The sequence below is a fragment of the Buteo buteo genome, chromosome 21 (genome assembly GCF_964188355.1).
Source record: "Buteo buteo chromosome 21, bButBut1.hap1.1, whole genome shotgun sequence".
Classification (NCBI taxonomy): Eukaryota; Metazoa; Chordata; class Aves; order Accipitriformes; family Accipitridae; genus Buteo; species Buteo buteo.
This window is the reverse complement of record NC_134191.1, coordinates 445,433-468,599: the sequence shown is the minus strand read 5'-3', so window position 1 is coordinate 468,599 and position 23,167 is coordinate 445,433. Positions and strand designations below refer to the sequence as shown.

Below are 23,167 nucleotides of genomic sequence, written 5' to 3'. Positions count from 1 at the left end.
TAATATTAAGCAAGATAATATGAAACATAGCACAGTTCTGAACTTTAAAAAATGCTTAGGTCTAGGCTCATTTAAAAGGATACTCCTGAATCTCCACAGTTCTCCTGCCTCTGTGAATACAGATGGACACTAAAACCACCAGTACAGACTGTCAATAAAATGCTAAAGTTAACCTACTGTCCCTCATAGTTCACCACAGAAATTTTCCCCACACAGTGAATGAAGGCCTTCTCATGGTATTTTACATAAGAAAATTCTGGAAGAATATGTAGAAATTAAGTAGTTAGTGAAGAACTAGAAAAGATGAACAAATCTCAATGGCTTCGAGAAAATTTGCAAAGGGAGAATGAGTACCCCTCCAAACCAGACCAGACCAAACCTATAACCACACTCTTTACATAGGAAGGATTTCTTTTTAAAGCATATGTTTATATCATATTCAGTATGGAAAACAGCTTACTGATTTCTGAAACCAAAAACGTGCAGCAACTAGCTTTCTATTTTTGCCAGCTGACCACATAACAGGCATTTGTTTTGAAAAACCTGTAACATCAAAGCCACAAAACTCCAGCGGTGCCCAAGTCCCTCCCGAGCCTGCAAGATTTCAACATTGCCCTGGAGAAGAACACATTTTCAGGGACTCTTTATCTAGCTATAAATAAATGGGAGATGCAGTCATATTATGTGAACCGTTACTGAACTGCAGTGGTCAACAAAAGCTCCTTGCCTGGACTTTTTAGACCCAATTATTTCAAGTCCAAAATGGCACAATGATTTCTTTGCATAGTCTTTAGCTTTTTCACTCAATGCTTGCATGAAAAGCAGTATTTTCTTCTTCATTTCTACTCTTAGCACAAACCAACAAGCTCCAAAGCCTATAATGTACATATGATACAAGTCACTGAATATTAATAAAGGATCAACATTTTGACAGCAACTGCAAACTAATTTAAAGAAACAATTTATTTAAAGATTCCTGTAAGGTCAGTTTTGCTGACCAAGGACATAACCCACTGTCCTTTTAGCAGCACCCTGCAAGCAAGCAAGAAATGCCACATGTAGCAGCATGCTTCTATTTCCTCAGCCTCCAAAGTAGCCACCACTACTAATTTTTTCTAAGGTGGTGTTTCAGATCTAACAGAAAACTGCCACTGAAAGGGGTGCTCCCAGTCCCTTCCTCTGCACAGCCTGTCTTCCATATATTCCTGCCGTTCCCCTCCCATCAGATGCTCACAGCATGCCAAGCTGGCTCCGGTGGCCAATCCAAGGGAAAATTGTCTTCCCCTCTCTCCCCTTCTCAGCACAGTTTGTCTTCCCATGGATAAACCAGCTGAACTGACGCCCCACAGCTGCACAATCGCTACATGCAACACAAGGGCAGCTGTAACAGCACATGGGTGTAAGTAAGGGGGAAGAAGGGGTCTGTTCCCAAAAGGAGCAAATATTTCTGTAGTTAGGTAGGCCCTAGTAAGACGACGCACCCTAAGACACTTCATCGCAATTTCTTCACTTAAAACTGAAATGCATTGTGTATTTGTGGTTTGGGCCAAAACCATGTGTATTTCAGTTTCCTACAAGACTGAAAGCATGGACAGATACTTATGAAAAACCCTCATACAACCACTGTATTAGATTATGATGAAAGCTACTTTAAAAAAGGTTGGAGTGGGCATCAGACATTGATGTACCTGCATAAATACACAAGCACACGCTCACACTCACAGCCCAGCTGACTTGCCAGCTCCTGCAGCAACACACAGTAGCACCACACATAAACAAAAGGTCCCTGAACATGACACTGAAATTCCTGAAAGGACAGTAAGGGGGGGTCCAGGAGTTTTAAGAACAGCAGGAACCTGGATTGCAGTGGATTATGTGTTGCTCTGTGCTACCTCCTGCCTGGAAGAGCATTTGGCCCAAATCTCAGGGTTTTCAGAGAGCAGCAGAAGCATTCAGAAATGAGATTTGTGTGAAAAGCAAGAATTCTGGTAAAAGTGAAAAGACCTATGGGCAGGGACAGAGGTGTGGAGCATACTTATACAGCAAAATGCTGGTGCAACTGCAGATATGTAAGCCCAAATTTTTCTAAGTTTGTCTACATGGCATAATGAAGACAGGTTATCTATTCTAGCTTTAGCCAAAATTGGCCAGATACCAAGAGAAGTCAGCATGTGCTAGTATGGACCAAGTTTCTTCATGAAGTATGGCAGTCCATTTATCAGCTCTGTTTGTTACAGGCTGGACTACTTAAAATCCTATCTTCTTTTTGGTGGGCAGAAAAGCTCAGAGAATTTCAGTAGAAATGCTGAATATACATATTCGTTACTTTGGAATTACAGTAAATTAGCTCAGGTTCCCAAGATTTCATACTGCTTCCAACAGTCAAGGAGGTAGGATACCAAAATACAGAGAAGATGCTCCTTGAAATTTGTTCTGCTATTCCTGAGTGTCAAGATTAATTTAAAAATGGGCTCAAGCATGCATTTGGTTACGTTAAAAATCAATGTGACTTAAACCCTTGAGCCCATTATTATTTTTCCCCTTCCAACTATGTTTCTTGTTTTGTTTTTAAACAGGATATGTCCAACCACAATTCAGCAGAGAGACAGAGGGATAGAGAGGGAGAAACAGCAAGACACACCGCAGAGCAGGAAGAAAACCACTGACCTTACCTAGCAGTAAGACATACTAATGCTGCAAGGCATTTTCTTGAAGCTATAACAGCGAGTGTAGCTATCAACGTATAGGTGGGTGGCGTGGCCCCATTATTCCCTGCTAAAAAAATACTTTAATGTTATTTATAGGTTAAAAGGAAGAAAAGAAAAAGTCCTATATCCGAATGTCACTGTACTCCCACAATGCAGCTAGGGATCACGTGGGACCCATGTAAGACCTTTTCTGTTTCAAAGTTCTGGGCTGCTTCAATTGGCTGCATCAATGCAAAGCACAGTATTGAAGTGGATTTGCCTGTCTGCGGATTACGGCAGACAGTCATTCAAAAGTCACTTAGCATAAATATTCCCTTCAAAGAGAAGACTGCTTTAGAAGTTAGGTGGCAAAGAAGGTATAGACAAAGAACACTGGATAATATGTGTTTAACAGTCAAGGTACTGCTGCACAAAAGCAGTTTAACACAAACTGTCAGGTCATTTTGTTTCTTTACCCTTGGAAATGGGAAGGGGGGGGTAGATACTTGTCTGAATGTTATGAATACAAAGTCTTGCTAAGACTGTCTGGGCTACAGTTACATTAGCTTGCAATTCCACCAGTGTGTGAAAACAAGTGCAGCCAATACGGAGCTTCTTAGCTGGATATGGTTTGGAGAAAAGAGAAGTAGCAGCAGCAGGGGAATATGCATCTCCCACAGTGGGGTCAGTTGGTCTCGGAGGTAGCAAAACTGAAGCACAACAGTTTAAAGCCATCTGCTCAAGGTCATTAAGACGGAGAGGTACAGAACCTGTGGGCTGCAGTTCCACAATTCATAGCTTCAACTGAATCTGTGATTGCCCAAAGACTCTAATCACTGACCTACTCCAACATCCCTGTGGCAGTTTCAGTTTGCTCAGGAGATTTTAATAGGTTAACGTCTGTTGGCAGACATCATACTTGACTATATAATGTCTGCCCACATCATATTTCTGCTAGATGCCTACTGACGACTTTATCAAGCCGTTTCTTTCACTTTCCCTCCTATTCTGCAACTGCACCTGATTTCAGTGCTGGCTGTAACATCCAGTTATCCATTGTCCCCTGATGAAGCCAGGGTGGTTCCTTCACCTGTGGACTACAGGGCTTCTGATCATTAAGAACTCCTTATTGAAATTAAGATTTTCAAAAGTATCACCAAGAAAAACAAAAAGAAATGCCTCTGCCAGTTTCTAAATCAAAACAGAAAAGAAATGTACACGCAGAAAATTGCCATGCACAGAGAGTATTAGCCATTCTGCATCTTTATTAGATGCATCCAATTAAAACATGCTTAATGTATTTAATTTTCCATTTCCATGTAAACCAAATCAGCTTATGGTGCTGGACGACCTCTCTGGTTTCTAATATCTTTTCATACCGTTTTTTGTACAAGTCTAAGCAGTGCCCAGGTTGTAACAGACTTCCAGTCCCCTGTGAACTGGGCCTGTTTTGAGTAAGTGACCTGAAAGGTAAAAAGGGTTGTGATTTTTCAGCAATTGCTTGAACGATAAGAGATCCAGTCAGCATGTTTAATACAGCACAGAATAAGTCTCTCAATACAATATCACCTCCCAAGGATTATAAACTGTCAAAATGTATAGGAAGTTTTCTTTCTAGCTTTAAAAGGAGAGTTTAAATGTGTTTACATTATTTCTTACGGAAAACTGTGTGGATCTGAAGGATCACCGTATTCTACATACCTTTATAAAAGAACCACTCTAATAAGAATTGGTATCTCTCAGTATGAAACTGGGTTAAAGCTTCTAATGCTAGAGAGAGCAGCATTTCAATTTCCTCCTGACTGAAGCAGAATACTCAATAATTCATAGCTTGCTCTGATCAAGCTCCAGCACAGGTGCTGCACAGTCAAACCTCAGGGAAGCTACCTGCAACGTGCCTGATCATCATAGGGGTAACATGCATAAAAGATGTGCAATGCCTGCTTCTACAGGTTTTTTATTGATAACAATGCTACACTGCAAAAGGAGCTCTGCTTTGAAAAGTCCCTTGCATTATGAGTCCAGGAGTTTCAGAAAAAAGCAGAGGGGGAGGAAGAGATGTGGGTATTAAGAGGAAAAGTGACTGACAACTATGAAAACGTAACTGCATGATAGACCCACACTCCCTCTTACCAGGAGGTAAGTGATTAAGCAGAACACACCAGAAGTTTGCTGTAGCCAGTCCTGCAATACGTTCATAAACAGCAATTATTTCAATAACAGAGGTTTTTTTTCTTCCCTCTCTTTTGTGCCAGTAAGGTGGCTCTGAAGAGAGCCCTACTCATGAAGAAGTGGCAAAAGCACCTTTCAGTCTCCTCCACGACAGTCAGCAGAACCGGAAGACACTGTGCCATGCAAACCTCCCTCGAAAAATTAACTACCAAAGTAGTTGTCATCAGTTGGTTTACTGTATACTCCCAAACCAGAATACAACCACCATCACAGCCAAAGCACAAAACTCAGTAACACGAATCAACTCCAGAAATGGAAATAGAAAATTCTTCAGAAAATGAGCGTACGAACAGGGAATTTTACCTAACGTGTGAAATTGCTGCCTAGAAACATCTTCATTCCTGGTCTTGTTTGGAATTTTGCAGCTCGTTACTAAGTGTGGGAGCTTATCTGCTGCGTCACAGGTTTGAAAGAGAAAGGAATCTAATGCTGAAGATAGCCTGGCTTTGAGCAGGTCCCTGGGCAGGTGAACTCCAGAGATGCCTTCCAGCCTGAACTAACTTAGGACCAACACCAGAGGGGCATGAAGAAGACACCTCTCTTCTGCCTATCTTAGCAGAAGAAACTCTTCCCCATCAATATATTGCCTGAATTGTAACCAAGATATCAACAGGATTTTAATTCCTATACCACTGGTTCAGAAATGACTCAAAGATTACTTTTGCTGAGCTCTCTCAATGCAGTTGGATACTTTTTTCTCATTGCCTTGATAAAATAGAGGGTGCTGAATCAGCAGCTTTTGATCCAATGCTAGAAAGCCCTCTATCAGGGTGGGGTCAGAGTCAGTGTGTGTCACAGTCTCATCTGCCTGCTTCTAGATTTAGAAAGTATTGGTGTATTTGGACAAAAATTTTAAGCAAATGTGAATTGAGCTGCTTTTGTAAAACCCATCTATCCAGCTGATTATTTGGAAGGAAAAGAACAAGCAACAGAAGACCATATTTACTCACCACAATTAGAAGAGTGGCGGCAGTATATCTGAGACAATTTTTCTAAGATAATTAATGGCAAAAAGATTAGAAACACTGTTTTCTAGTCCTGAACAATACAAGACACAGGTCATTTGTTAATAGTCCCAAATAGTTCTTTAAGACAACATACTATTGGGTTGCAAAGAGATTACAGAGTACTCTGTATTTAACATGGTAACTTCCCCTCTGAGGAACCAGTTCTCTGAGCATCCCAGATACAAGCAAGAGTAGCAAAAGAGTACTTACCACACTTGAATACATTTCACAGAACTAAAGAAACAAAGACTAGAGCCACCTACTGATGCATTAGCCCTCAGTTAACTAGCAGCTCGCTAAACCACCAGAAAATACTAATGGCAAAACTTTGGTGAAAGCTACTTGGCTTTTCAGGTGTAGAGGGGATTGGACCACACAACAGCAGTGAGCAGCCTGCAAGAGCTGAAGCTGGAAGCATTTAACTGACCAGCCCTAAACCCCTATGCTTGAGATGAGACACACACAGCACGCTGAACCCAAAGCCCTGCCTGGCAGAGTTCTTAAGTGGGTTGGGTTAATGTTCAGGAAGCAATGACAACCAATTAATTCATAGGCAAAGCAAGACACCAAGTATCTATTCATCATTTGATCTCTAAGACAAAATGTAACCCACTGTTATTTCTTTATCAAATGCTCATATAAAGAAGTGTACATTTAAAAATAAATTTGATCTTTTTTTAAGCATTCCCTGAAACAGATGGTTTTATACCCCTCCTCTGAACCTTGCTATTGTAGAACTACTGTCAGTGAGCCTGAAACCCAACTGGTTTTAATTTACAGTGGCTGTTATATGGCAGTTTTAACCTACATTTTCATTCTCTCCCTAAAAGACTGGGTACATCATGCCTTAGCTTGGATGATGTCTGCACACTGAACAATCAGAAGCATGGCATCACTTGTCAGGCACAAGAGAGCACTGCTGCCCTGCTGCAAGGGGCACTTTCAGTCAAATTCATTTTGAATACTGCTCCCTGACTGGGGATATTTGAACTTTTGATTTGGTTTTTAAAGAGGCATTTGCTAATGACACCAACAGCCTATTTTTTCATTTCAAAGAGATGAGAGAACAGATATGGAAAGGCTGCTTTGTTAACTAAAAGCAACAGTATAGTTGTAACTGTTCAGAAAAGAAACTAACAGCGAGGAGGAACTGTGTTCACGTTAATGATCTTCTACCCACTGCCACATGCATTGAGCCCCTGAAGGTGTCTGTGCAAATGAGAATCCCCACAATGCAGAACCAGACAAAAGCAGGAAACCCAGCAGCCTCTTCCCTGCCAGCTGGTGATGTGGGAACGCCACGCTCAGCTGCTCGCATCCCAAGCCGTGGAGCCTCTGCCCGTGGAGTGTTCCACTAGTTCACGTACAACTCATCTGCACTGGAATACATGGAGGTTTCCACCTTGTTTGAGGGATTGTAGCATTTTTCAAAAGTGATGTTTAGTAATAGAAATATATTAATGGTCTTCCTGGAGATCCCACCTTTAGGCAGAGTGTCAAAATAACTTTACAAGGCCTCTCACTAATGCTGCTTCATTGCAGTGATGTTGGCTGGCAAGAAACCAGCTCTTTTCAATTTTCTGCCTGGCAAACAAGTACCACTGTGGCTGCTACCTGCAGCAAGTCTTCTGCACCAGTGTAGATGGACAAACGTAGAAAATGAAGTTAATGTGTAGTGGATTGCAAGTCTGTAGATTTTATTGAAATAACTAATGTCATCTTTCTCCAAATGCTATCCCCAGATTGTTAAGCTGTGCTCTGAAAGTGCTCTATCTCACTGGCCTGCACCTTTTACAGAAAAAAGTAAGGTTTATGAAAAGAAGTTCACCCTCCATTAATATGTGAAAAATGCATCTTCTTGCAGGGATTCTATTCTGCATATTACCTGGATTTATGAGAAACGTGGAATTCCTGTAGATAACTACTACATTCAGTATTGCAAGTTATCACGCAGTTTTTTTCAAACCCCATACTAATCTAATCCTGGTAAACAATGCCTAGGGTTTTCTCTTAATGACTGCTAGAGCTTTAATGACACTGCCTAGAGGCTGTGTATGGTTGGTTGCAACATACCGTGATACTTTAAGTATATGACACAGGTCAAACTGCCAATCTAAATGATGAGCTGCCTTTGAAATCTGCAAGATACCACAGACCCAAAAATGATTAAGAAACCTTGGAATTCCTTCCACGTCTGGTTTAATACTGAGCCTTAGCTATCCAAGGTTGCCTTAGCTATCTAAGGTTCAACTCTGGAATGCAATCATTGTCTTTTTGAGCAATGAGTTAGCCAGTGTTCTAACTGCAGAACCACCTTGGATGTGAGAAGTCCTCCACTGATGGTCACACACCCCCACTTGTCCCACACTCCGCACCCCTCCCTTTGCAGCACTGAAGTCATCAGCACACATCAAAAGAGTACTCCACAGCCAACACTTCTGACCCAGGTACGTGTGAACTGCTTGTTTGCTACCGACTCTTAGTACTCACAAACGGTTTTCAATTAACAGCCCAGACACTGAAGGTTGCATAGAGAGCACCAATTCACCAGGCAAATATTTATATATCCATTTATGAAAAATACCAGAATAGCAAAGTTAAAGTTGATCAATAGTACATGCATTTCTCAAGTGTCAAGAAAGCATTCAAAGCCTCGACATTTCAGGCCCAGCAACAAAACATAGTTAACAACAGCCTTTCAAATGTGTACTGCTTACTATTAAAATGCTAGAATAAAATGGCTTGAATGATACTACAGAACCAGGAAGCCTTTTTCATCCAGCTTATTATTATTTTTAAATTCTTCACTTATGTGCAAAAGGTTCAAAAGTCTTTGCTCTTTGGTAGCAGTTTTGGTAGTCAGATCTGGATAGCTAGATGAAAGGTACATCAAAGGGTATGAAAAACAGTATTCAGCTGAGTAATGTGCCAGTTGCTCAAACTTATGATATATATAGAAAATATGTATCTGCTGGTTACAGATGGTGTCTGAGGTACATCTGATTAGCTAGAGATATAACAGTATGAAATGGCAGGAGTAGTTGGAACACAGCCTCCTCTTTTGCAGAATTACCCATGTGTTCAAAAGAAGCTGTATCCCCTTAGCACAGCAGGGATCAAGAGACGTACATTTTCACTGTGGCATCAGCGACATTCTAGGCTGGGACATCTCCCTCACTCCAAAAGCAAGACATAGGTGAAAGAACACGCATAAAGACTTTTCATTTGTCCAGTGAGAAATTAGTTCCTCACTACTGATTAGCTAAATTGTCTGGATGAATCCACAACCTTTTCTACCTGTTCAGTGGACTATCTAATTTTTGAAATGTCTCATTTTGAGTGCTTAAGATCTCGTATTTTACGCAACCATTTATTTCTGGCAGTCTATGTACAAACATTGTTCTCTCTTCAGCTCCATTATGGTACAAAAAGGATAATTTTACATAACGTGTGGAGACTATAGCATACCTCTGAACTTCTGTAGCTGGTATTAAACAGCATTTTAGGAAAAAAAAATTAAATTCCAAATTAAATGAACTCATATGTAAATCAATGAAAAGACTGAAGGATGGAACAGATCAAGTTAGAGTACTGCCAATACATTACCTTAATTAAGCAACTATTTCATTCAGAACATTAATATTGAAAGCACTAAACAAACGCAAGAAGAGCTGCAAATCTGACAAGTATTTAAATTTATAGCACTTTGTCCTGCCACATAATAACAATGACTAAGACATAATTTCCCTACTCAATTCCAGGACTCTGAGTCTCCACACCTCTGTAATACACTATTATTTTTGAGATTAATGGGCCTGATCCCAAGATATGCCCAACTCCTACTGAAATTAATGCTTTGTGCATAAGAAGCAGCGGAATGCCTCTCCTCTCCTTTTTTTTTTTCTTTTTTTCTGGGGGCGTGGTCTAGCATAAAGAGAAAGGCAACCTACATTTCACTGAAAGAAAGAACACACACCAACTGAAACCTTATATTTAAATAGAGAAAGCTGTTAGAAACTTTAGTCTCATTCCAAAACAGTAGTCCCAAATACTGAAGACCTGTGGGCAACAGCTCTGCACTAATATTTCACATGCTTTGCAATCCAGCCTCCAGTGAACCACCTCCTCCACACCAACTTGAAGCTCTTCGTTTCCTCTGCTATTGTCCTGTTGCCAATGTCATCGGGCTGAAATAATTTATTTCTGACAACAGAAATACTTCTTTCCCCTGTAAGCTTTTGTTCACCACCAACAGGATTCTGGGTCCTTCCACATTGATGGTGTAGGCAGTGGGTTTCAGCGCACCCCCAAGACAAACATGCTTGAGCAAGCAAAAAAAATGTGCCTTCATAAAGGTTATCCCATGCTAATTTAAGCACTCCTTCAAATTTAATTTTCTTTGGGAGTAGTTAGTGATTCTAGAATTGAAACTTTTACTAGTTGTGGATTTTCCAAACATGACATCAGTGCTCATGGGCTTCTGAGAGTTAAGTAAGACAACGATGTTTGCAGATAACATGGAGAAAATATTTTCCTGCAGTTCAGTGTTTACCAACAGCACGCAAGAAAATAACAACAAAAAAACCCCTTGTAGTAAAACTTTACAGTTTGCATTCTTGTGATCTTGGACTCCATTCTTGCTGAGTATGTGCCCTTTGAATGGCCTATCAAAAAAGTCAAATTATAGCATTATAATATGTTGCTGAAACATTTTATTACTCTGATTTCAAATCTAAATACAATTTTCTTTTTTTATGCATACTAAAATTTTCATAGCAGTTCTTTGAAGGATTAGAACCTTGCTTCATTTCCTTAGCAATTTTTCCTATTTTAAATAGTCTCAAAGCTCACAACTCAAGAAGGGAATGTTTTCCAAGCTGAATTCCCTATTCAAGTATCAGTTGATCTCAGTGGTATCCAAACTGCATCTTAAGTTAGGAAAAAACCCCACCTTGCTCCTCTAGTTTTCCTTTCAGAGTCTATCAAAGTGTCCCTGAACTTAGACTATGTTTTCAAATGAATTAATTTTTGCCTTCAAAAGATGGGCTATTCAGACACGCTGCCTCCAGAGTGAGTAGTCTGAACTGCACATAAAACTTCATTTATTGTATACTAACAAAAACTTCCATTGATTTAAAGTTTATTTAACATCACTGTGGACCGAGTTAATTTGATGGGATTGGCTCTGATTTCCTCTTGTCATAAATTTTGCAGGGAGGCTAGTTTTAGAACCTGGAAGACCTGTTTAAGGATGGTACGGAAAGAATCAGTCCAAACACAAGAAAGGCTAAATTGCAAGCATGCAGTACTAGGAGTAATATTTTACTTATTGTAACATCCAAATCAGGCATTGAAACAACAAATATTTTCTAAGACGCAAAAGATATGAAACCACATTTAAAAACAGTAAACAAAAAGCAGGCAAGAAACTTCACTTGCAAGGTTCTGCTAATTCATAATTGCCATGGACCATGCTTGTCCTCTTCTCTTAAGAGCTAACACACTGTATGGCTGTGAACTTTTACACGAAATAACAGGTCATCCAGTATCTACAGCATATGCAAAAAGGTGGTGTCCTGTGTCCTTGTGAACCCCAGAAGGCCGAGGGGGTAAGAGTGACAGCTACAGTGGTTTCAGTAGTCAGGAAAAGAGCCTGTCCTGTCATCCCTTAGTATTCCAGAAACCCAAACCACCCCCCAAGAAGTGCGGACACTTGTCATGAGAGAGCCCAGCGCGGGGAGGCCGCAGAGGAGCGTGCATTGGCACGTGCCATGGCGGCACACAGGTCAGCGCTGTGCTTCGGTCCGGCGCGCACAGCCTGCCCGCTGTGCCATCCGTTTGCTTTTCCCACATATGCTTTATGGAGTAAGGGGTCTGTCTGCGAAGAGACAGAGAGGCTGCTGTGGAGAAGAATGTCATGTTTTTAGCCAAACTGCGATGGAGACAGATGCTACGACAGATTTATTGAGCCCGCCAGTCCCACAGCAACGTTGCGGCATTCTCAGACTGCTGAGTGCCGCCATACCACCCACAGCGCAGTGGGCTCTTGGAACAAAGAAACATCCCCGTCCTCTTACTAACAACAGCATTTTGTGGGCTTGGAGAGGGGTTACTTTTGCATTCTGGACTCCCTTTGGATTGTGAAACCGAATGGAAGCTCTGCCCTATCATTTACGCTGAGCTATGACAGCTTTTGACCATTTCTCCCTGCAAACGCCGCAGCTGCTAACCCGCTTAGGACTGCCAGCATCAATGTATTTTCTTGCACAGACCTGGTGATCAGCGATTTCTGTGGATGCCCAAGGTGGCATGGGCACAGGCACAGCCACCGTGGGCCCCGCCAGGCGGGTGACGGCCGGCGCAGACAAGCCGGCGGCACAGAGCTCGGCTGCGCTGGCCGTGCCACGGGCTGGCACCTCCCCAGCCCTCGGCTGCCCACGGCAGAGCTGCTGCCGCCTGCGCCCCAGGAGCAGCGATGATCAGGGGGCACCAGCCCTACCTACAGCAGGGGATGGGAGATGGACTGTGCAATTGTGGGCTTTTTATAACCACAAGGCACCAGGCACACGATGTCAAGGCAAGGGGTGGGGGGAAATAAAAGTCTAGAGTCAAAACCACACCATGAGCATCTTTCTCTTCTTGAAACAAAGACTGCGTTTACCTTGAGGGAAGTTGGAATAACAGCCCCAACGGCAGAGGTCAGTTTAATGGAGAGAGAACTCATGGAGGAACCCTACTACCTGTCAATTTATCTTAAATATAATCCCAAATATGAAATTCGTGGTTTGAAAAGACAGTCTAGAACTTTTATTATTCAAGTCAGGTGCTTACGTGCCCTCCATGGAAGTGTATTATGATGCAGTTACAGCCTGGTAGGAACAGGACTGCAACAGTCAGCGCACGTTGGGAGAGGACACAGCCACCTCCGAGGGATGCCTTTGGGAAAACTGAGCAGATCTGACCATCAGCACAGGCAAATCCCATCTTTGAACAACCAAAATCCTTTGAATGGAACCTCTGCCATCCTCTTCTCTGCTCACCAACCACAAGTGTTTAGAATTATCCTGGAGGCCATTGTCGCATCCTTTGTCAAGACAGGGAGTCCCAAACTGAGTGTGATGTAAATGTTGAAAACTATCTCAAGTTCTCTTGCTCCCATTATTTCATTTCCCCTAAACTTCTGAGGCCTTCCTCTAGCGTAAAAGCTTTTCTATCCTTTCTGAAGAGGGTCTAGTTAACATATGCATTTTTATCATTGACTGTCACATCCAGAATGGAAAGATTTGCAAAATGAGAGCAAACTCCTCTGCCTTTGAAAAAACACTGCTGAGGAGGAAGCCAGCTGGTTTATTACAGGGAATTGAGGGGAGAGGGACAAATACTACACAAGCCAAAATCTCTACAAAGGACCCCTAAAGGTAACTAATTCAGAGTAAAGATGCCAACACTTGTAATAGTTCCTTTGATCACTGCTGGTAGGAAATTCCAATTGTTATTGCTGTCCGGCCCCATGTAAGCACCTATTATAAAGTATGATGATATTCTGCAAACTGCCACAAGCTGTGGAATTTCATTATTAAAAGGAAAGATGCATTTATGTAAGCTGCATTCCACCTTTAGTCTGTGTTTACATCCTTTAACATCGTAAGTCTATTTGGCAATGCACCATCACACACAACTCACCAGACCCCCAGCTGGCATGTATACAGCTAATTCTTTGGATTATTAGTAATGTTTTCTCACAAAGAGAAGTCCCTAGTCGTACCTCTAATATCTCTGCAGGTGTAGGTTCACATAACCTGTTAATTACCAATGTGGGAAGATGCTTCAAGTCTGGTTTACTTCCACACTGTCATGGCATTTGTGAAGCTGTTACACTGAGACAGGACAAACTCCTCATGAAACCTGTTACTCCTACTTCTTAAAACACAGTGCCAGAAGCTCATTTTCCTTTTGCAAGATGAAGCTGATACCTCTGCAACATTTTCCCACACATTGCTCCAAGCAAGATGATGCAGTGGAAGCTCATTTGCTTCTTGAGGGACCCATCTTGCCTAGAAAAGTTCATGATATTTCTAATCACTGCCAATACTCATTCAACACCAGCACGGCCAGCAATGCTTGGAGACCTATTTACATTCCATCTTCTCTCAGCTTTGTTTAGACAAGCCTTTTGCCCAGCAAACCTTACGAAGTATCCATGTAGGAACAGCTTCAAAACTAAATAATGTGAGGAGTAACACACTGAGATGCTCCAGTTGGCTTGTCTACAACAGGGCATTCAAAACAGCTGACAGAAGCAAACCCACCTTTCCATTAGAAGCAACAGGAAATTTCTGAGTAACTGCCCTTGCACTGACAGTGATAAGCTAATCCCCTACTTGACCCAAAGGAGTGCATCTACAGGAGTTATGGTGACATATACCAGGGGCAGACTTGCAGCACACTAGAAAGTCTGTTGTGAAGGTGAGCAACGTTTCATCGGTTCCTCCAAGCAGCAAGATGCTTTGAGCTGCGTCACATGTACCACAAGAAAAAGGTGCCCTAAACGTAACCTAAAGGTAACCTACCATTGAGCAGCTGATGTGGTAACGTATGTGTCCTTCTACCTCTGAAGGTCCCATTCAAATCATCCAGCCAGCTTCGCTCAGCCATGGATACAATGATGTTACTTCAATTCTGTGAGCAGTGCAGAATTTGAAGAGCCGCAGGAAAACTGTTTGCCTGCTGCTCTATTAAACATGAGAATAGGGTTGAAACATGTCAGACTTCCAAACCCTCCTTTTCCTTCTGACTGTCCCCCACTATTAACTGTAGCCAAGCTATATTAGATATCAGCTTTATGAACAGTTTTACTGAGAACTCACAGATAGGGATTATTTTATATATTTTATATATAGTGAACAGATGCACTCTGAACATAGCCAGGATTTTTGATGCTATATATCAAAAAAATCAAATAGGCCAAACCGTTCTTGAATCCCAAACAAGCACCAGCATCGTGATTCTGCACAGGAATGTCTCTAGGTGACAGTTTAAGGAGCACAGTCTTAAGGGGTTAATTGCTTTAATATTATGTATTAGTCCATATCTGTTCATAGTAAACTTAGATTGCTAAAAATGTTACTTTACACTACATTCATCTTTACCAAACAATTTCTATCTGTGGATAGAGACTCCCATTAATGATCCTATACCCACAAAAATACAAGGTCAGCAACATAAAGAATAAAGGAAACGATCCATCAACACTGAGTAAAACAGAACTGAAGAAGAGCAACCTACTTGGGGTATGGACATCAGGTTCCAGGTCTTGTCTGCCTGAGACCAAACCTGATGCAAGAGACAAGTGACCCAGAGGGAGCTGGGAAGGCACTGCAGGAAAAAGCTTTACCTGTATCAATGACAAGGAGTGCAGACGATGCTGTCAGCACAATAGCCCACTCACCCGCTAGCAGGCTAGCAAGAACTTTTTGTAGCTCAAGTAAAAGTATTCCCAGGCTATTTCAGCATAATCCACTGAAGTTCCTCTCCCATAAATAAAGTCAATTAGTGTCAACACAGAGACAGTTCAGATGCTAATAAACCCATACAGTACTTAAGAGCAAAACAGTCCAGCCCAAAATTTTTAACATTTAACATGCTGGTTAAATGAACCAAATATCAACGCAGTTCACAAAAAAATACTTTTTTTGGCATTTTCTTTCTTTACATTGAACCTGTCCTTTTCTAATCAAAGCTTCAGCCATATAAGAAACCACTATTTGGCTCCCCTGAATCTCTTCTGGGAGAACAGAACCTTTAAAAGAAAGGGTATATGTTTTAACTTAGAAAAACTTTCTCAAACACAGTTCAATTTATCTCCATTATTTTCCTTTAATAAACCCAGCTAAAACATCTGGACAAAGTCAAGCTGAGCAAAAGTTGGATACAGTTTTGTACTATCACTCCAAGAGTGAGGGAATTCCCCAACTAAACATAACACAGCAGCAACAGCACTTCTTGAGGTCTTGGGTGACAGGAATTGCAGGCCCTCCAAGGATTTCCAAACAGTACAAGATGGACAGTGGTTTCAACCAAAATACTTGGAAAACACTTTGGATACTTGGAGGCACGGGGGGTGTGGTGTGGCAGGGAACAAAGTGAACAATCTGAGTTTGGCCTGGGGAAGACATTTGTTGAATCAATCCAAAAAAACATCAAATATTTTGCCTTTAAGTCTTAACAGTAAAGGTGCAATAATTTATGACTCAAATTTTTAACAGTTACAGACATTTAAGTTAGCAAACTAACACAGAATCCAAGTAGTAACCCACAAATACTAAATAGTTATTTGATATATATGAAATAAGAAGCAACACTTGAAGACAAGTCTGTGTAAAACTCTCTGAAATTCCTGATACAAACGGGTTATCAAATGCAAACATTTCATAAATTAGTATACGGTTAAGTGCTTATACAGCTCTCCCCAGAAAAGTATTTCAAAATTTGACAGCCATTATGTAAATAAGAGAAAGGCATTAACCCCCATTCATAGAAGGAAGACAGAGACTGGGAGAGCTTAAAGGATTTGATCAAAGCCATGCAGTGCAAATAGCCATGTTGGAAAGGGAAACCAGGTATTTGAGGCTAAACTGTCTATCACAAAGCCATATTTTTTCTTCCTGCATGATGAAGTCCCACATTTTCTTTGCTCAAGTTTTATATGCACTCGTGGCAGCATTTTTCAGTTTGCTGCTCTCAGATCTGCACAGTCACATTCTATTTGAAGCCTCCACCATTAAATGTGGTTAGAAACTGGAATTTTGACCTTGCAGCTGCATAACACAGGCACACCATTTAATAATGTCCTATCTCACCCAAGAAGTGAATACATCCTGGGAGCAGGTGCTCCAGGCCCTACACAGACATTTGCCAACTTTGAAGTCTAAGTCAGCAACCATGAAAGAATCAAGATTTTTGCACAAAAAACAATAAAGGACTGCTTTATTTTATATAGTCTGGCAGTCATTGAGTTTTGACTGATAAATATATTAGCAAAATTCTATGTCTTTTCTATCATTTCCCTCCAGTAGATGACAGAGTGCTTTATAACACCATTTGCTATTCCTTTACCCCCACCCCCCAAAGACTCAAACACAAAGGGACTTCCCAATCCCATTCTAAAGAGCAGCGAGGAGACAGGGAGATGAAGTTCCCATCCTACATCCAAACCTAGATAAACACAATCCGTTCTGATTATTGCTTTGTACGACTACACTTTTTACTTTGGTAAATACAAACCAAGCTCTCATTTTTCCTTCAGTTCACAATACTGTAAAAGTTGTGCATCTTTTACAATTAAAACAAAGAAGTTAAGAAGCTATCAAGCCTAGACAATTGTTTAAAGTAGGCTTGACACAACCAGAGCTAATTCAGTGAAAGACACAATTGTGTCAGACAACACAAAAATGGAGAGAAGACTAGGAAAACAAATTGGAAACAGTTCTCCTATAGTAAAAAAAAAACAGTGTAAACATTTTTCCAAATCACCCTGCCCACCACGATAAACAAGAATTAAAATAGAGTTATCCAAAGGAGTTTATTGAAAGCTATTTTGGCTGCCCCATATAAACAGAGCTTAGATAGGAAGTTCATTACTAACTAGAACAAGTCTCTTTTGAGGGGAAGATTAAACACCGTAGTGCCTGTGGAAACTTCTACTGCTTGCAGGCACAGCTCTTGACATGGAACAAGGTAAACTGTTAAAAGACGCAAGTATCATTTATTCAGACCCTCCTAAAAATGGCCACATTGGCTTCTTTAAGATTAAGAGATACTAAAATAATCACAAATAAATAAGAAAGACACCAACTTATCGCAAAGCCATAGCTTTTCCCAAGACAGCCTGCAAGACGTGAATTCTGACCTATTTTAAATGCTGATAACAGCATTTTAAAATTTTGATGAATGCACTTTAAAACCTTTACAAACACACACACACACACGGGGGAGGGGGGAGCTTAAACGTAAAGTGAAAATTAAGCTTGCTATTTAAGTGTCTAATTAATACTGTAATTTCTATGCCCAGAGCCAAGTCTGCTCAACGGGAATGGTTAGATGCAAGAACAGGGCTGTGCTGGCAGCTCTGTAGAAGTACTCTTACCTGTAGCGCACTATGCAGCCTCACTTTTTATTCATGGATTGATTTTTTCCAAATGTTTTTCAAACTATATGCATCAGACTGATTCAGTGATAAAACTGCAACACTACATGGACTAACTATTCCCTCCTCTAAAGCAGCTTCTTGAAATAAATTTGAACACTTGTAATTATTAAACTGCAAAACCTGTTCACAGCAACTCCTTTGTTCTTAAATACTGTATTAACAGTAAGCGCTGCTGAGCACTTCAAAGAGAGGAGGGCAAGCTTTCCTCCTGGTTTTGCAGGTGTGTTGCTGGGACAATTCATGGTCCCGACTACTAAAGACATTCTAGCCGGTAAATAAAGCACACGTTTAAGTAACCGTCTCGGGCAACTATCTTGCACACCCACAGGTCAGCACAGCTGTTAGTTCTGCTCCCCCCTTTCACACCCCCCCTTCTTTCAGTCCCAAGATCGAACCGAGTAAGGAAGCCGCAGGCTCCCCAAAAGCCTACCCGATAATTGCAGCATTCGAGGAACAACAACTGCACCCGCTAACAGACAGTCTGCCTCAAAACACCAAAAAACCCAAGAGCAAACGGAACCCCTTTGTGTCTCCGGGAGGCAAGAACAAAAGAGGGAGCTGCCTCCGCCGCGGGGACTCGCCCACCTCGGGCGAGCAGCGGTTTCGCCGATAAACCCAACGACGCGGCGGCGGGCGCGGCCGCAGAGGTGACCCACCTTAGAGAGCTGCCTCCTGAGGCTGAAGCGCTGGACCATGGTCTGCCTCGGTCCTCGGACAAAGCGGTCCGCAGCGGGGCATGGAGGGCGCAGGGCGGCAGCCGGCTGCAGTCAGCTGAGGTAGCGCATCCCGGGGCCGCCGGCAGGCACGGCCGGGCCCCCCCCGTCCTAAAACTCGAGGCTCTTCCTTGTCCGGGGGCGCCCCGGGGAGGGCAGGGCAGGCGAAGGTAGGGCGAAGGCAGGGCAGGGGCAGGGCGCTCCCCGCCTGGCCGCTGCGGGGGGGCGGGCACCGGCACCCCGCCCCAGCCCGGCCCCGCAGCCCCCCGAAGCGGCCGCCGGGAAGGCCCGGCCCCGCGGGGAGTCGGTCGAACGCTGCCCCCGCCGGCCGGAGCCGCGCCCCCCCTGCCCCCCCCCGAGCAGACCCGGTCCCCCGCCCGGCCCGCGGGGGGGGGGGGGGGGGGGGGGGGCTGCGGGCAGCGACCGGCCGAGCCCGGCGCCGGGGCCCGGAGTTCCCGGGCAGGCACGGGACACCGCGCCCGCCCCGCCCGCCGCAGGCCCGCCCCGCTCGGCAAAGGCCGGGGAGCCAGCGGCGGAGCGGGCCCCGGCCCTGCCGGCAGCCGGAGGAGGGACGCCGGGGCGGCCCGGTGCCCCCAGCGAAGGGCTACCCCCCGCCTCGACGCTTTCTCCACCGGCGCGGCCTTTCCCCCTTCGGGACAGAAGGGCTCCCCTCGACACCCGCCCCGTACCCCGGCTCCACGCTGAAGGGCAGGGCCCTCCCGGCAGCTACCGCAGCAAGGCCGGGCAGGCGCGGCTTGCCCCCGCTCCCCGTCCCCGGGGCGGCCGGCAGCAGGGACGCGCAGCCGCTTATTAACAGAAACTTCACCCAGAAGAACCAGGCGGCTCCAGCCCACCCGAGGCTGCCAGCCCAGGGCCCGGCAGGAACAAGCCCCAACGCCGAGGTAGTGCAGACACCGTGCCTCACAGAAGATTCACAGGAAAACATCACCGACAGGGCCAGCGGGGTAGTTGCATTTGCCCTATTATCACAGGTGAGGTTTAATTCTTCTGTGGGAAGTAGCACAGAAGACCCTGTTGCCAGCAGTAGGAAATGCATTAAGAAAATACTTCTCTCTTCCCACCACCAGTATGCAATAAAGATCTATGGTGAAATAGTCGGGTACACACTTTCATTTCTTCAAATGAGTTGGTGAGAGTGGCTTTTGAATCCTTAAATTGTTCTTTCTCCCCTTACAGTATTTGTGAGCGACAGCCACAGTACCATCTTCATGCAGGAAAGGGGATTACAGGACTCATCAGTTTGCTGTAATAGCTGCAGCAATGCTCTAAGGGGTTTCAAGAAACGAGCAGCAAGGACATGGGCATTTCCTATTTGTGCAATCCAGACAGAGGTCTGGATCTCAACGAATTGGCTCAGGCAGCTGCCAGGATGTTCATAAAGGAGGAGGGAAACTGAAACCCCCAAACACCATGAGGAGCTCAAAATCTCTGGAAATAAGTCAGTTTCTCATGTAGTCCTGTCTCAGCATTTTCATTTTGGACTTTTTCGGATTTTATTTTCAAGCCCTTTTGTAACTGGCTCCTGCCTGCAATTTTGCTCTCATTTCTTTCTATTCCTCCAACTTGGAACCATGGCATGCTCCTGCCCTGGATGTTAAAATATCCTTCATGACCCTCCCACAAAAGAATTCTCACCTCAGCCCAAGCCTTTCTGGAATGCACTCATGGCAGGCGCTTTCCCACCACTATCAACCGAAGCAGTAACGCAATACTTAACATAAAAACATCAACTACATTTGAACAAAAAATAATGATACGTTGAAGAGATATAAAATTCTATAGAACAAAAGCCAACAGGAATACTTTCCTATTCCATTTTATATAAAATAAATAAATTTAAGAAGTTTAAAGACATATCCTGCATTCTCCATTGCTCCTCTTGCACAAAATAAAAAAAATGGCATAGCAGCCACTGCATATGCATTATATCTGGATTTAGGCACAATCCAGAGAGTCAGACACCCAAAAAATTGATGGAGATTTTCTACAATTCTGTTTGAAAGAAGTAGGGAGGCTGGTTTCAAAGCATAATCCTGAATTCAGCAAGCATGAAACTTTGCAAATGCCACTGCTTGAGAATTCCAGTAAAATGTCACTTTCAGCTCCATAATTCTCAAATGCCCCTACTAGCCCCATTTTACAGATGGAAAAATGGGCAAATTTAGGGGAAGGCCTGAACTCAGCTCTATGGCCTGTGCACATAGTTCACTGTTGGAACGACTGCAATCATTGCAGACACTGCAAACAGGTAGGCTAGGCATTCACTGACATGAACAGACTATCACTTAAATGTGACAGGTGACACAACTGTGCAGCAAGCAGTAGAAAAGAGCAATAGAAATGAGGTCACGAGACTACCCAAGATGGTTGCACACACACCTACACAGTTTAATAGCATGAGACTTAGGTAAAGACATACTGAGATTCCAGACTTGGTGTCTGTGTTAAAGTAGCATACTAGAAAAAGGTTTGGAGTTTACATCACCAGATCTTACCCAAAGTACCCTTCTGTAAAATTTGCCCCCCAGAATACATTTTTCAGCCTCCTGCGTGGAGAAGGGTGCATCCTGCTGTAACGCAAACAACCAAAGTTCGAGAGCAAGGTTAGTCTTCCATTCAGTCACCATGTGAGAAGATACAAAACCTTTGTAAAAGTGATAACATGCCACACAAAAGGCTCAAGTTGGCAGACAGGCTTCATAAATACTAGGCGCAACTCCTGTAGCACTTCTCTTTGTCTTAGATTTTTGTTAATACTAATAGAATTCAGTGACTGACCTGCAGGCATATTTGTTCTGCAAGCAGATGATCATCATGCCTCTCAGTCCCTGTTTATCTTCACATGCAGGGTTCAATAGCAAGTTTGACTTTCATGACTAAGGTGATTCACATCTGGTGAACACCCCGTCAGCTGAGTTCTGTCTGGCATGGAAGACAAGGAGGCATAAAAAGTTGCATTGGAGTTGTTAAATGGTGAACACGGGTATAGTCCTGGACACTGCAGGAAAAAAGCAGCACAATCACCTTTCTAACAGCTTTCTTTTCATTCACACTGCTGGTGCCTTCCAGTATAAAGGGACACCGAGCGCTACCACATCTCAGCAGCTGATACAGCCCTTCCTCTGTTCAAAGGCAAAGCACACGTCCTTTATTTTCAGCACCACTGGTCTGCTGCTGCGATGTCATGTAGTCTTCTGTACAGAGATGAGAGGAACGATGCATGCTTCCTTACAGTCTTTTGTTTTTGCATTATTTGACAGTCCTTAATGACAAAAAGCCTAAAAAATCCATTGTCTGTACTAAAAGACTACCGATAGAGGCCAGACTCTTGTAGAGGATGCAAAAAACATCGTACCTTCCTTTTTGCCCAGTACTTGCAATATTGGCCGCAGACACTGTGGAGTTGCTTTAATACTAGATTGACATTTTAACATGACAGATAAAGACTTCAAATCCAGTTTTTCAGAAGCAATTACTCAAAATGAAATGAAAAAGAAACCACACCTCAGTGAACTTGAAATGCTATTCAGAAATTCCTTTCATGTTGGAGACAAAGTTATAGGCACGCTTTGCCCCTAATGTGTAGGCAAGTATTTTTCACTATGGAAAAGAAGAATTTGTTCATATGAATATCGAAACTTTTCCTCTACTTGATTGCTTCTCTGTTCTTTTTTCTGTGTCACAGTTTTAAAGCCACATAGATTACTCCTCCCCATATATATGTTATTTGACTTAAGACACCCAAAGAAGACATGTCACCAGTATGGATGATGTTGTTGGATGGCAGACATTAAGCTAACCATCCGCCATGAAAGATTTCATATTACAAGTCTAATTAAACAAAAGCTTACTGTTCAAACAGCATTCAGCTCATTTGCTCCAATCATCTACAACAGCAGCAGTTATTCAGTGCCAGCTACACAGCCTGATTTACTAGTAAAACTTAAACCTTAAATAGGCTGTCATTACACAACTCAAAGAACATGGCATTAGATCAAAAAGTCTGCTTGGGATGGCAGAAGTACTCACAACTGACTATTACTACTTAACCCACAAGGCGCATTCTGCACCACCACCAGAACCACCATCTGACTGCTCTGTGAACATAGTGCTAACTTGTAATTGCAGTATTTCTCTGTCCTGACTACATCTGTAATCTGTATTTTGCAGACCAATGCAAACCAGTATGTTTTCATGCTCAGCCACAAGAAAATTACTTTAATGAATGTGTGGGTATTTTTCGCCTTAAAAAGGCAAATAAAATCAATGCATCAGGCAGTGATTTGCTGTGTTTCCTTT

The 23,167-nt window shown here is 42.9% G+C and overlaps 1 protein-coding gene across 7 annotated transcripts in view; it reads right to left on the bottom strand.

The window, feature by feature from the left end:
• The window catches only part of TMCC1 (transmembrane and coiled-coil domain family 1), a 185,925-nt gene that overhangs the window by 51,581 nt on the left and 111,177 nt on the right, over positions 1 to 23,167 (bottom strand). Inside the window, exon 1 of one of the 7 annotated variants that reach the window (XM_075053009.1) lies at positions 18,791 to 18,960. The exons of 5 other annotated variants lie outside the window; for them this stretch is intronic. In XM_075053009.1, coding sequence (XP_074909110.1) covers positions 18,791 to 18,829 — 39 coding nt within the window. In that variant the 5' untranslated portion in view covers positions 18,830 to 18,960. Of the gene's footprint in view, positions 1 to 14,496; positions 14,566 to 18,790; positions 18,961 to 23,167 lie in introns of those variants that run through there. One more of the 7 variants, XM_075053007.1, reaches the window with a different exon arrangement.